The sequence below is a fragment of the Mesoplodon bidens genome, assembly GCF_964165515.1.
Source record: "Mesoplodon bidens genome assembly, chromosome: 5".
Taxonomy (NCBI): domain Eukaryota; kingdom Metazoa; phylum Chordata; class Mammalia; order Artiodactyla; family Ziphiidae; genus Mesoplodon; species Mesoplodon bidens.
The window spans coordinates 145,391,382-145,406,169 of record NC_138161.1 but is presented as its reverse complement, the minus strand read 5'-3'; the positions used below and the strand labels follow the sequence as shown (position 1 = coordinate 145,406,169).

The 14,788-nt window shown below is 47.5% G+C and overlaps 1 protein-coding gene across 1 annotated transcript in view; it reads left to right on the top strand.

Annotated features, from left to right (window-relative positions):
- Positions 1-14,788, top strand: part of LOC308617591 (inhibitor of carbonic anhydrase) — a 41,632-nt gene that overhangs the window by 9,517 nt on the left and 17,327 nt on the right. Inside the window, exons 2-9 of the mRNA XM_081234808.1 lie at positions 588-760; positions 4,024-4,132; positions 4,948-5,109; positions 6,363-6,510; positions 7,333-7,388; positions 10,523-10,701; positions 12,030-12,201; positions 13,116-13,264. Of these exons, the coding sequence (XP_081090934.1) occupies positions 588-760; positions 4,024-4,132; positions 4,948-5,109; positions 6,363-6,510; positions 7,333-7,388; positions 10,523-10,701; positions 12,030-12,201; positions 13,116-13,264 (1,148 nt within the window). The remainder of the gene's footprint in view (positions 1-587; positions 761-4,023; positions 4,133-4,947; positions 5,110-6,362; positions 6,511-7,332; positions 7,389-10,522; positions 10,702-12,029; positions 12,202-13,115; positions 13,265-14,788) is intronic.

Sequence of the window (14,788 nt, the reverse complement as noted above, 5' to 3'; positions counted from 1 at the left end):
CCCCTGGCCACCACCAATTTGCTTTCTGCCTCTATAGATTTACTTATTCTAGATATTTCATATAAATGGAATCATATAATGTGTGGCCTCTTGTGTCTGGCTTCTTTCATTTCACGTATTATTTTTGAGCTTTATCAATGCTGTAGCATGTAGCAGTACTTTACTCTTTTTACGGTAGATTATATTCCATTTTGTGGATGTACTATATTTTGCTTATCAATTCATTCATTGCTGTACATTTGGGTTGTTTCAACCTTTTTTGACCATTGTGAAAAGTGCTGCTCTGAATATTTGTATATATGTATTTGAGTACCTGTTTTCAATTCTTTTGGGTATATACTTATGAGTGGAATTTCTGGGTCATATGATAATTCTGTTTTTAACTTTTGGGAGATGCTTTGGCTTTTTTCTCCAAGGGAAAAGGCACAACCAGAGAAATGGGACCTGAGAATTTATGTGAGCCAGGCAGCCAGTCCAAATTGTGTCTACCCCTCTCAGCCAACCCTTGACCTTGTCTTTAACCTCTTCTTACAGCAGAGAAAGGTGAATGCTGTGGGTCCCTTACACCCCTGGCCTGTCTCCCGTAGGGCTGTGTCTGGCTGTCCCTGAAAAAACTGTGAGATGGTGCACTGTCTCAAGTCATGAGGCCAATAAGTGCTACAGCTTCCATGACAACATGAATAATGTCCTTTCAGTGGATGGTCCTCATGTCACCTGTGTGAAGAGAACCTCTTACCTTGAGTGCATCAAGGCCATTGTGGTAAGTCACTGCTGCCTAAGAAGAGTGGAAGAAAATCCATACTTTCTCCTTCTTTTTCTGTACTTGTTATAGGTTATTGCTTCAGAACAACTTTCTCCCCCAAGGAACTAGACCATGCTTTAGAGGAGAAAGAAATAAGCTAAAGACTTGAAAGTACAGAGACTATGTGTAGATGAAAATATAGGTGCTCAACGTTCATTAATAGTGAAAACAACAATAAAAATAATTAAACAACTGATAGAGAAGGATTCAGTGAAAATGGCCATGGTAAAGCAAAGCCAGAATTGCACTGAAAGAGAAATCTATAAAGACTCGGAAATAAACAAGAAGCTCTAGTATCACTATTATTACTTAATATTGTTTTTGGAATTTCCTAGTAATGCAATGATATAAAATACATATGAGATAGAAACAAACAAAATATCACTACTTTCAGATGCTTGCGTGCCTAGAAAGCACAATGGAATCAAGAGAACTGTTACCATAATTATTAATGAAAAAATTAGTTTGGTAAAAGATAAATATATCACAATTAATGTCATTTTCATATATCAACAGTCACTAGTTGGGGAAAAATAACCCCAAATTGTGATCTCATTTACATTTAAAATGATATACAGAAAAATGTTGCAGGGAAAAAATCATATGAGAGATCCGCAAGATTATTATAAATGTAATACAAAAGTCTGAGACAAATGAACAGTACTTATTAATAAATTAAAACATATGCCATATTCCCAGACAGGAAGACTAAACTTCATATATGTGCTCATTTTCCCAAAGTTAATTCATAAATTTAATATAATTGTTATCAAAATTATATTATAAAATTTAAAAAGTCAGTAAAATAAGTTTACAATTCTTAAGAAGAAGTATGGGTGAGAATATAAAATAGTATTATGAAAAATAAAATGAGCGGGGGAGTAGCTGAGGGCTGCCTGAAGCTATAACATATTTAATAACAGGTTTACAAAGAACAGGGTCCTCGGACAGATGTAGAAGGTCTGGAAGAGAACAAAATTCAGACATATTCCGAGCTTTCTATACGTCCATCTACCTAATTATCTACATGATATGATGTAGATGCAAACTATGATGAATGTCCAACACTAAGACAGTATGGTCCTAGGCTTAATGGTTACATACACATAGATTTAGATATTGTAGGATAAGGCATACTTTCCAAACAAATGTCTGAGAAAGGGTTCTTTAGTTGGGCAACTGGATAGCCATTTAGAGATAAAATCAAGTGAGATTTTTAATCCATTTACCAAAATAAACTCCCAGCTTGACTCAATTTGACTAATGTAGATAGATATAAAAAGATAAATCACAGAAGTGGACAAATTTGGAAATGTAAACATTTTAAATCTCTGACAAAGGAAAAAAAATAAAAGCCCTAAGCATACAGAAAAATATATTGACATCAGCTATAACGAAACAGTATAGTGTAAAAGCTATATAAAGATGTCATTTAAATTTATAAGAAATGCTTAAGAATAACAAGCTATAAACAAACTACTCACAGAAATTACAACTAATAGACGATACAAGTAAGGAAGGGAAAATGTTCATCCTTTATAATAATCAAAGGATGCAAATAAAACCACCTTAAGGTAGCAGTTTATATCTCGTAATGTGATAAACTTTCTTAAATGATAGTATTTCTTGCCAGTAGTTTTGCGTGAAATTGGTATGCATTGCTACGGGCATTAGAAATTATAAATTTCTACATCATTCCTGGAGAAAAATTTGGAAATATTCAGTAAGGGTCATAAAGATGTACACAACCTTTATTTATTTATTTTCTCTAGTTCATTCATATTTATATATGACCTTATGCAATTGTGGGACCTGGTTAAGAGATGTCTGTAAGACTATTGTCTTTGCATCTGATACTGGAACTTGAGGAGGAGGTGGTCAGGAGGGGGAAGATGCGTGCAAAGCAGGAAAGAGTGAGAACCATCTAGAACCTCAGTCATGAGCTAGAGCCCATGGGGATGGACTGAAACCTGTGACAATTCTTGTTGCTTCTGACCTTGATGGTGTTCACAAGGCCTAGTGGCCTTCTTGTCTTTTACCTTTATACTAAATCCCTCCTTTTCTTAAATTGGTTTCTGATACATGCAACTAACAGAATACTAACTTGGTATATGTATATACATATGTATACATATACTTACATATGAATACATATTGTAAAATATATGTAAGAAAAATTGAGATGGGGCAAAGGGAGGCAAGTATACAGAGATGTAGTATTAAATTTATAAAAAGCTAAATTACTTTAAATGTCAATTAAGAAATGAATAAAAAGCACTATTTACAGTAGCCAAAATACAAAAGCAATCTCAATGTCCATCAGTGGATGAATGGATAAAGAAGATGTGGTGTATACATACAATGGAATATTACTCACCCATAAAAAAGAATGAAATCTTGCCATTTGTGACAACATGGGTGGACCCAGAGGGTATTATGCTAAGTGAAGTAAGTCAGACAGAGAAAGGACAAATGCTTTCACTTTGATTTCACTTATATGTGGAATCTAAAAGACAAAACAAATGAACAAATATAACAAAACAGAAACAGAGTCATAGATACAGAGAACAGGTGGTTGCCAGAGGGGAGATGGGTAGGAGGAGGAAAGATATAGGTGGGGGAGATTAAGAGGTACAAACTTCCAGTTGAAAAGAAAAAGATTTCCATGAGGAAGTGAGGGGTAGGGAATAACCCAACCTCATTTTTGAGAAGAGGCTGTGAAGTTACTACTTCTCTCAGGGAGAAAGGAATTCTTGGCGGAGAGATCCTTGAAGAGGGAATCCAGACTCAAGAGTGAAAACCATGACTTCTTATGGGTGGAAATATTCTACAACTCATTCACTCAATTCAACATTTATTGGACACCTACTGGCAGTCGGTGCTGGGATATGGCAGGATAAAACCACACAGTAACATCCCCACCTTGGTGGAGCTTTCATTTCAAAGGGGAGGACAAACAATAAATGAAGGTTTGTCAGATGGTTGATAAGGGCTCAGGAGAGAAACAGAGGGCTTCCAGCATTTATGAGGTGGTAGTTTTAAGAGCACAGTCAGAAAAAGGCTCACTGAGAAGGCTTTTGAGCCAACACTAAGGAGGTGGAAGAGGTCTGAGCCATACCAAGTATCCATGGAGATACTTGTCAAGTGTCCCTGGCAGAAGGTTAGGTGAGTCTTCCTCAGAGGTGAGGGGCTTCATTCATGTCTAGCGTTTTCTCTTTCAGGCAAACAAAGCAGATGCCGTGACCATTGATGGAGGTTTGGTGTTTGAGGCAGGCCTGGCCCCCTACAGCCTGAAGCCCGTCGTGGCAGAATTCTACGGGTCAAAAGATGGTGCGTCTTCCGTGGGGACCTAGGTCTCTGTTCTGACACAGCAGCCACAGCGGGAGGCAGGGACTCTGTTGGCATTACACTCGCAGGGAACAAAGCTGCTGGAGTTCTTTAGACTGTGAGAGGCTGTTACCTCTGCTAACTCATGGGGGCTGAGATCTTGGCTCTCTCTGGGAAGCTGTGAACTTTGAGCATCCTGATGGGAATGCTTCTGGTGCTGCTGAGTGAGAGGGGGCATGCTGTCCAGAGTCCACTGCCCACCCGGTGGGGTCGCCCATCTCTGGAGACACACAGACCTGGACAGCCTCTCCGTGTGCCAAGTCCTCTGCAGGTGCTAGAGAACACAGTTTGAAGAATGGGGTTTGGGGAGTCGAAGGATGGGGTGCCTGCCATACTTGTCCATGATTGTCACCAGTGTGTGTGTGAGCACGGTCTGTCTCAGTTTGAGTCCAACTTGCAGGGCCCTGGCGAAACCCTGGAGATGCCCTCCATACCTTCCTCCCACACCTTCATCTTCGTGTCCAGGCTGCAGACAGAGAAGGGAGAAGAGCCCGTGGGGAGAAACAGTAAATCTCAATGACTGGGAGCTGCAGGCCCTGTAATAGCTGGTGCAGAAAAAGAACTCAAGTGTATTGCCTTGAAAAGGGGCAGTTTCCTTTCTTCTGTCATCAAGGGCCTTTCCCTTTCCTTTTCTGCCTGCTTACCAGGAGATGTTGCAGGTCCTAGGATCCCCCCAAGTTCCATTGCGCACACTCTGGAAGATTAGTGGCAATGATGTGGCCTCTTCCTTTGGCCCTGTTTTCTCTGCTCCTTTTCAGATCCACAAACTCACCATTACGTCGTAGCTGTGGTGAAGAAAGGCAGCGATTTCCAGCTGAACCAGCTCCAGGGCAAGAGGTCCTGCCACACAGGCCTGGGATGGTCTGCTGGGTGGAACATCCCCAGCGGGATACTTCTTCCCTCTGACTTGGTTGAAAAAGGTAAGCTGGCTGGGACGGGGTGCCCCGAGGCAGGGCTCCTACTCCCGGCACCCACCTGGATTCTATCCGGGCCTTACGATCACCATCAGGCGTACAGGTTTCATAAACTCCAAGATGGGGACAACCTGCTTTAAACGTGCGCTGTCTGGGTTTGCTGCACCAGCGAGCCTTGCGAGCTGGCAGCTGAGTCCTTCCTTCTCTCAGCAAAGGAACCCCAGTCTCTGAGCTCCTGGCAGCCCCACATTCATGGTAATCCCAGCAGTTTGGCTTGACAAGGGCAATCATGGAGGCTAATGAGAAAGGGGAACTCCCTTCCAGCTGCCCAGGAAGGCTCGCTGTGGATGATCGCCATACTGCCGGCAGTCAGGCCTCAGTGCTGTGGGTGAGGGCTTGGGATGAAGGCGAGAGGGGATGAGTGGACCGGAGCTATGATTTTTTGTGTACTCCAGTCTCTTGTTCAGTTCTGATGAGCCATGGTGAGCCTAGGGTGCCTTTTCAGCCCCTGAAAGGTGACAGCCAAATTTTCTGTGCTCTGCAAAAGTGTGTCTTTTTGAGCCCTGCCAACTCTGCAGCATTTATGTTTCACCTGTGTTTGGGGCTGCAGAGGTCAGATGGGGTGCTGCAGCCTGGGCCACAGCTCTGGCCATGTGTGCCCTTTCTTGGGGTTCCTGCTTGCCCCGGTGTCAGACGCTGTGGGACGTCTGTCTGGGCGGTTATGATGCGGCTGTTGGTACACCCCCGCGCCCATGAGGCAAGTTAATCCACCCCCCTCCCATGAGTTCCTGGAAGAGGGATCCCCGGGAGCCACCACAGACCCTGGATCAGAAGAGGAGAGGGGTGGGTGGGACCACGTCCTGAGATGAGGAAGGGCTGTCAGGGGTTCCTGCGTGTTTAGAGTTCTACGGCCTCCCCCACCACCCCCGAGCCTCTGTGTTGGTGAGCTAACCAGGTGAGTGGTGCTGGGGCTGCAGCTTGGGTCAGTGCAGCTCAGCAGCTTTCGCGCCCTGCAGGGGACAGGCTGGGAAGCTTCTCCTGGGCTGGAGCCCCGGGCCCACGTGTGAGCCGTCCACGCCGTCAGACCCGGGCACTGTCGGCCACCTCTGCACACTGACTTCCTCATGACAGTCCCGGGCAGTGCATGCAGACCCCTGGGCTCTCACATACGGACACACACACACACACACACACGCATGCACGACCAAGGGGCCCCGCCAGCTCATGCCCTGAGGTCCGTGTGTCTCCGTGTTGAGCAGCAGCGGCCAGTTTCTTCGCGGGCAGCTGCGTGCCCTGTGCGGATCAGACGGCTTTCCCCAAACTGTGCCAACTGTGTGCGGGGAAAGGGACGGACAAGTGCGCCTGCTCCAACCACGAACCGTACTTCGGCTACTCGGGGGCCTTCAAGTGAGTGGGGCCCCCATGCTCCTCCTCCTCACTCTGATGATGGGGAAACTAAGGCACAGGGAGGGAGTGGACGGGGCCTGCCCCAGACCACCTAGAGTGTCTATGTGAAACGCAGGGTCTCGAGGGCCTCCCACGGCCCACCCTCGTTCCTGCCCGTCCTGAGGGGCAGTCTTCTGTTGGGGAGCCCCGCTCGTCTCCCCAGATGGAGGTGTCTGGACCAGGGAGGTCTCTGGGATCCATGGACACAGGCTTGGACTCCCAGCTGGGCCAAGGGCTAGGAATCCTCGCCCACACCAGCTGCTTCTCTCTGCCTGAGCATCTCCGTGTCAGGGAGGCGTGCTGCTTCTCCCCGCCTCCTTCTCAGCCCCCTGCCTACAGGCACCTCTCCATACTCCACGCCCTGCCAGAGACATAGCTACTGCTCAAAACCAGAGCAAAACTGGCCGGGAGTCCAAGGCTGTCTAGAGTTTTTATCCTCTATGTAAAAGGCTTTAAACCTTTTTTTTTTTTTTTTTAATCTGTTGCTTTTGGCTGCCTTCGAAGAGGAAGGTGGTGGGTCCCTCTTCTGCATCCTCCCTCCCCAGAGTTGCCTGGGATGTAGCTTAGGGGGCTCCTGCTTGCTTCAGACCTGGGCTTGGCTGTGGGGATTCAAAGGGTCTTCAGACAGGGCCATCACCCCTGTGAGGACAGACTGAAGCCCGGGAAACTGTGGGTGAAGCCCTGTGAGCCAGTGGCCGGGGCAGAGCCTGGGGAGGGGGGTACTGGGGGAGGGGCGAGACTGTGCTGTGGACAGTGCCTGACCACAGCTGTCCTGGTCCTCAGGTGTCTTCAGGACGGTGTGGGGGACGTGAGCTTCGTGAGGCACATGACGGTGTTTGGTAAGTGCCGGACGGAGGAAGAATCCTGCGGGCCACCCTCTGGCCAGAGGAACTCATTCCTTCCTGAGCTGCCTTACATCTAGAGATGGGCGGTGCTAAGATCTTAATGAAATAGGAGAGTTTCTGTATAAAAAACACTTCCACTATTTGTACTTTGTTTAGCGCTCAGTTTGTTCAGTCTATAAATCTACCAAACAAATCTGAGCATTTAAGCATTACTTACCAACTAATAAAACAAAACAAGTTTTAATAATCAGATTCTCTTAGTCACTGGAATACCAGTTTCAGATCTAATCACTTTCTCCTGAATGCTTCATTATAAAGGGCTCCTAAATGCTTTAATCACCTTAAACAAACACAGATTATTATAATGATTTCAGAAATTATTAGCACATCTATAATTAAATCTGTTGCAAAAGCATTACTACCATGGACAAAGATGTATTTCTATGTTTAAAAAAAAAAAGCTTCCAGAGTTTTGGGCAATTTATCAGAAACAAACAAAATAATATTTCAGACAAGTTCAGTTTACAGATTCTGGGTTTTATAACCAATTAAATTTCTATTAGATACAAAACACACTTGTATCACTTAGGATGTTTAAACAAGAGATGTGTATTCAATGCTAGGTTCATTTTTTAAAATGTGTCTGCCACCTCAAGGAGAATTTTGAGCCCCCACTTTTTCCAGGGGCCTTGGTTCCTCGCAGCCTGGTGTCTTTCCCTGACATGGAGCAGACGTGTAGTGGCTTTGTTCCCTTGCTCAGCTGTTCACAGTTCACTGTCCCCTCGTTATCACACATCGACCTGGTTTGCTAGCATTCTGGCAATTCTGTGTATCTTACATCAATAATTTTAATTCGTGGCGTCATCTATGGGTTTTGTCTCCCAGAATCAAGTTGTTCCCGATAGCCGTCATTGTTATTTCCTCTGGCTGCTCAAGTTGGCACAGTTAGGCCAATGGGTAGCATCTTCTAATGCTCACCCTGGAGAACTGAAAACATCCTCACTTTCTGAAAACAACCAATTGGCCGAGACCATCCCAATTTCCCTTTGCTGAAAGTCACATGTCCACTATTATGTAAGATCCCTCATTGTCTTTTCAGCAGAAGTTTCCGAGAGACGATCCACTGGGCTGTCGGGTAAATGAGTGTCGATGGTGAGCGGCTGCCACCACTGGGCCCTAGAGGGACTGAGGTGGAAACGTTCTTTCTTTCTGAAGATGTTCGATCCTATTGATTCTTTTCATTCTAACATCACCAAACTGTTTAACTTTTTTTCTTTTAATATAAAGATTTACAATGGATTTTCTCTGCAATGTGCTCGATTAACACAGAACTATTCCCAGGGACTCTAACTGTACTACTCCTTCCCCTTCAGTGCGAGACTTTATCAACCTAAGATCTTCTATATGAGCTCGCTAGGGCTTCCAACACAAAGTACCATGGGGTGTTGGTGCCAGGACCCCTGCAGATGCCAACGTCTGCCGACACTCAACTCCCTTACATAAAACTGTGTAGTATTTGCATATAACCTATGCACATCCTTTAAATCATCTCTAGATTACTTAAATACCTAATACAATGTAAATACTATGTAAATAGTTGCCTGTGTGGCAAGTTCAAGTTTTGCTTTTTGGAATTTCCTGGAATTAAAAAAAAAATCTTTGATCTGCCGATGTGGAACCCACGTCCACTGCAGATATAGTGGACCAACTGTACCGCACACTGGGTGGCTTATGCAACAGAAATTCATCGTCTGAGTTCTAGAGGCTAGAATTCCAAGGTCAAGCTGTTGGCAGCGTTGGTGCCTCCTGAGGGCTGTGAGGGAGAACGTGTTCCGTGCCCTTCCCATAGCTTCTGGTGTTTGCTGGCAATCTTTGGTGCTCCTTGGCTTGCAGTTACATCACCCCAATCTCTGTCTCTCTCTTCACATGCATCCTCCCTGTGTCCAAATTTCCCCTTTTAGGAAGGACACCAGTCATACTGGATCCGGGGCCCAGCCCTCCCCACTCCACTATGACCTCATTCATCTTAACGAATCACATCTGCACTGTCTCTGTTTCCAAATAAGGTCACATTCTGAGGTGCTGGGGCTTAGGACTTTAACATATGAATTTTAGGGGGACACAATTTAGAACACCTTCTGATACCTAGACAAGGAGAACCAAAGAGCCTGTTTTCCTCACACGGTTTTCCGGTCCTTATTTGCACCTATACAGTGTCCTGACTGGGCCCCTAGGCCTCCGTCTGTCCCTCAACCTCTCTGCCACCTTTCCCCAGCAGGGTCTGCCCCCAAGGGAGTGTTGCCGCTTTAGTGGGGGACCTGGATTGTCCTAGCTTGGCGCTGTGTCAGCCACAGACTAACTCGGACTTTGATGAGCTCCCTTAACCCTGTTAGCCTCAGTCTCCTCATCTCTAGAATGGGATAATCTGGATAATCTACCAGCCTCCCCCAGTTGTTATGAGGATTAAAGGAGATAGAGCGTGGAGAGCCTTCAGGTCAGTCAGAAAACGTTTGCTGTCACCATCCTTGTTAGCAGAGCCTCGGGCCCAGCATGCCTCCCAGCCCCGGGTCTCTCTGCAGTGAGAACGTGTCACTTCACCTCCTGAGGGCTCAGCATGCTCACCTGTATAAAATGTATTTGGAAAAGATTCTCTTTTAGTCCTCCTCGGGCTGTTAGAAAATGATTAAAGAAGACAGTTTAGGTGATCCAGACTTCAACACTTCTTGAAGTGGGCAGTCTCCATTCAGAGAACTGCAGAATAGGGCAGAAGACAGGAAGCTTTGAGAGGATAAAGGACAACGGAGAGAAAAATAGATAATATCTGATTGGCCGGGGCCACTTTGCCAGGGGTGAGAAGGAGGAAGGAAGGCAGTATACAGCCCAGGGTTGGCTTGGCACTGGGGGCCTGGCTGACGGGAGAGGCTGCGTTTCTGGTCAAGCAGAACATTTACAGGCACAGGAAGTGATCTAAGTTTCGCTGGTGACGTGGCATCCCAGGCAGGAGCGGCTCCATCTTGGGCTTAGAAAGTTATTTCAGCAAATCCCCGAACAATCTGGGATACGGGGAGGGGCAGGGACCACACCTCCTGCTCTGCCTGCCGGCGGCTCATGTGGGCTTCCCTCCACAGAGAACCTAGCTGACAAGGCTGACAGGGACGCGTATGAGCTGCTCTGCAGGGACAACACCCGGGCGCCTGTGGACGAGTACGAGAGGTGCCACCTGGCCCGGGTCCCTTCCCACGCCGTCGTGGCCCGAAGCGTGGCTGGCAAGGAAGACTTGATCTGGGAGCTTCTCAACCTGGCCCAGGTAGCCCCGCCCACCACCCTCCCCTCCTGCGTAGGGGTCCCTGCTTGGATTTGGGGCGCTCTCCTTCACTCCCTTCTAGCCATTGTGGAAGTCGTGGGTGTCCAGCACAGCGGGAAGCACGCCACACGTCCTCCGCTTCACTGACAAGCACTCGGTCTGGTTACGTGACGTGCAGCAGTGGCCATAAAACTCCCTCCCTTGGCATCATCGACGCCACGGGCCAAAGACTCCACAGAAGCCCCTTGTTGCTCCATTTTATTCTTCTCAGTTGTAAAGAGGTCCTCAGGCTACACTGCAGGTGCCGTTCCTCCATGAGGTGCTCCCCTCTTATCCCATTGGTGGGGACCCCTAGCGGCAGGTTCCCGGCCGTGAGCATTCTGTGTCCTGTGCTGGTGGCCCTCTCTCCCAGCCCGCCCTCATCCGGTCACCTGTCCCATCTCTGTCAGCACCCTCTGCTCAGCACTGGGTGGTCAGAGATGAACTAGACACAGACCTGCCCTTGGGTCACTCACAGACGACTGTGGAAGATACAGTGAGCACATCATACGCACAGATAATCACCAGAAGGCACAACCTTAGGGACATGGATTATGTACTTTGAAGGGAATGATTTGCAGGGCGTATCTGGAAAGGTTCCTGGGCCCCGGGGTAAGCTGTGGGCACCCGAAGGAAATGTGGGGTTTGCCAGAGAAGGCAACATGCAGAGCCACTGCAAAAGCAAAAAGCAGACAGACGTCGCAAAGAACGTGTGGGTAGGTGTTACCGTCAGCTACCATCAGGAACGGCTTTGGGCCAGTCAGCGGGAGTTATACACAAAGGGCCCTTCGTTTTTTGGGGGGCCAGAAAGAGGAAGGGACTGCTTGAAGGCCTTCAGTGGCAGGCTTGGGGTGGCAGACGCGCCCAGGACTTCCGATCTCCAGGCTTGATGGTCCTGGATCACCACCCGCTCCAGGATGAAGCCCACCGGAGCCACTTGGGGCAATCAGTTGGCCAGCAGCAAGGCCACCATCACTGGCTGCCCCATGGGAATGCAGCATAGGAGCTGGGCAGCTGCCTGGCCCATGGTGACCATTTCCCTTCATGCAGACCTGGGGGCAGCGCCTGGCAGTCCCCCTGAGGCCCACAAAGCAGACAAGCTGGGATTTGCTGGAGAAGATTTGAGAACCTCATGAGCCACAGGGACTTTGGAGGGCCTTGGCATGGTCTTTACTCTCAGGCACTCATATTTCTCTCGCTTTCTGCTCTCCTTGTCTGGTTTGGGGTTTGTTTTTCCTTTACTTCCTTATGCTAGCCTCCTTCCTTCACTGTTTCTTTTATCCTTTGAACAGGAGAATTTTGGAAAAGACAAGTCAGCAGAATTCCAGCTCTTTGGCTCTCCTCATGGAAAGGACCTGCTGTTTACGGACGCCACCCTTGGGTTTTTAAGAGTCCCACCTAAGATGGACGCCAAGCTATACCTGGGATACGAGTATTTTTCTGCCATCCAGCATCTAATGAGTGGTGTGTAAGGTCCTGGGGCGGGGGGGACCTGGAGAGCTTGGGCATGGGGAAGGGTGTGGCCATGGAGGTTTTCCTGGTGCCCGCAAGCCTCACCTCACCCAACCTTCACTGGGCTGCAGGGCCCAAGGGAGCTACCACCTGCATTGGGTTCATGCAAGGATTTTCTGCTGAGCTGGGGAAAAAGCCTGAATTAGGGGGTCACGAAAGGCTTTGAAAGACCTTCAGATTACAGGCAACTTGAAGTAATGATGGTCCTGGCTCCCTTGTGTGAACCAGGGTTGCCTCACCCTGCAGTAAGTCTGTTTGACAGGGAAAATAGCCCATCCTAAACTGCAGGGGGAACACAGCCTCTGCCACCATCAGGAGCACAGCTAGAATTTCAGAGGGTTTTAATCCAGTGCCTGCTTTCCTTTGGATCCCCATGGTTTATTTCTTCCTTCCTTCCTCTTTCCTTTTTTTTTTTTTTCTCCCTTCATTTAGTTAACCAGTAGTTATGGAGCATCTACCAAAGCCACTGAGATTGATGTGGGCGTCAGAGCAAGCAGGCCAACCCAGAACAAATGACGCTGGCTTCCAATTGGGGGATGTTCCCTGGATGGGAGAACCCCGTCCTGGAAGAGAAAACCCCAGAAGGCCCTGAGCCGGGCTGGTGCTCAGAGAGGCCTCCCCTGGGGTGGTGACGTCTGAGTAGGAGAGGTCAGGAGGGTGCTGGCTCTGCCTTCACTGCTCTTTCTCAGAACCGAGTTCGCCATTTCTCCTGGGAGGTGATAGGCAGGAATGAGCGGTGACATGGGCATGAGACACTGCTGCCAAGTCTGCTGTTGGGCAGCCGCTCGGAAGACAGTGGCGCTAACCGCCCCCCTCCCCTCCCCCATCCGGGGGCTTCCCTTGGATTCCTGGCTCTTCTCCACCAGACCTAGGGACAGAAGACCCCCAGAGGGTGATGTGGTGTGCAGTGGGCCAGCACGAGAAGGCCAAGTGTGACGAGTGGAGTGCCCTGAGCGGTGGCATCTTGAAGTGCACCGCGGAGGAGACCACCGAGGGCTGCATCGCCTCCGTCGCGGTAAGGAGGGCCCCGCCCCTGCAGCTGGGCTCTGACACCTGGACACGCGGCGCTTCTGCGAGGCTGGCGGTGAAACCCCCTTCCCGGATGTCTTCCCACCAGCTGTGAGGCTGAGACGCACCTGTTACGTGCTGCCTTCCCCCACCCCCCACCCCCAACTCTCCAAAGCCCCAACCCGCTGCTCTCACAGACCCCTCCTGCTCGGGGCCTGCGGAAGCACAGAGCAGCCAGGACCCAGACAAGCTGGGTGACACCCCAGGGTGTGGTCAGGACCCCTGTGGATTGGGAAAGCAAATCAACATGTTCAGTTCTCTGGACAGGTTGTTTTTTTTTCTGGTGATAAAATTATTATATGCTGGAAGAGAAATGAAAAATAAATGATATCATTTACAACTTCATAACTTAGAAATCAGCACCATGTAATTTCTGAGTTATGATGTTGTGTTGGTATCAACTGTCCATCTTCTCTATGAGCAGACAATATTTTTGAGATTAGAAAAAAAATACATTTATAAATAAAATATTGAAAAAATGACAAACTTAGGAGACTACAATTTTTCTTAAGAAAGAAGATTTAGGGCTTCCCTGGTGGCGCAGTGGTTGAGAGTCCGCCTGCCGATGCAGGGGACACGGGTTCGTGTCCCGGTCCGGGGAGATCCCACATGCCGCAGAGCGGCTGGGCCTGTGAGCCATGGCCGCTGAGCCTGCGCGTCCGGAGCCTGTGCTCCGCAAATGGAGAGGCTACAATAGTGAGAGGCCTGCGTACCAGAAAAAAAAAAAAAAAAAAGATCTAATTTTGGTAAACGTCCCTGGGACCAACTTCTGAGATTAAAGTCTTGCTATTTATACAGTCTCCTAAATTTGTCAATTATAAGAATTAAATGAATTTGAACGCTTGTAACATTGCCTGGCATATAATAAGCAGTCTATAAATGTTAACGGTTGTTATTATGATTTCAATTCTCGAGCACAATTGGTGCACTTTCTTAGGTAATGAAGTATTCATTTAAAATATGTTTTCAACGGCTGCATAATAGTCCACCAAATACTTATTCAACCAATTTCTAAATGTCTATATCTGAATGATTTCCAAAACCTTTGCTGTTATAAATAATATGGGATTGACGATTTTTGTTCTATACCCATCAATATTTCTAAGTGTATCCTTAATGTTAATGACAGTGACTGTGTCTGGAGTTACTTACTGTGTGCCACGCATATGTATGAGCTCTTAACTGGTATTAACTCAGTTAGTCCTCATCATGAGCCTATGAGGTAGATTTTTCACCCATTTTGTGGACGAAAAAAACGTACCTAGAATAGTATTTAGGGATGTCTCCTTTGGATTAGTCAGATCCTGGAGGCTGACACATTCCATAGTGGTTATGAGCAGAAGCTAAGGAATTAAACTACCTAAGTCTTAGTGACCATCTATTGGATAAATTACTTAGCTTCTCTCTGCTTCAGTTAACTAAGGTATAAAAGGGGGAGAATTATAGTACCTTCCTTACTGGGTTCTGTGAG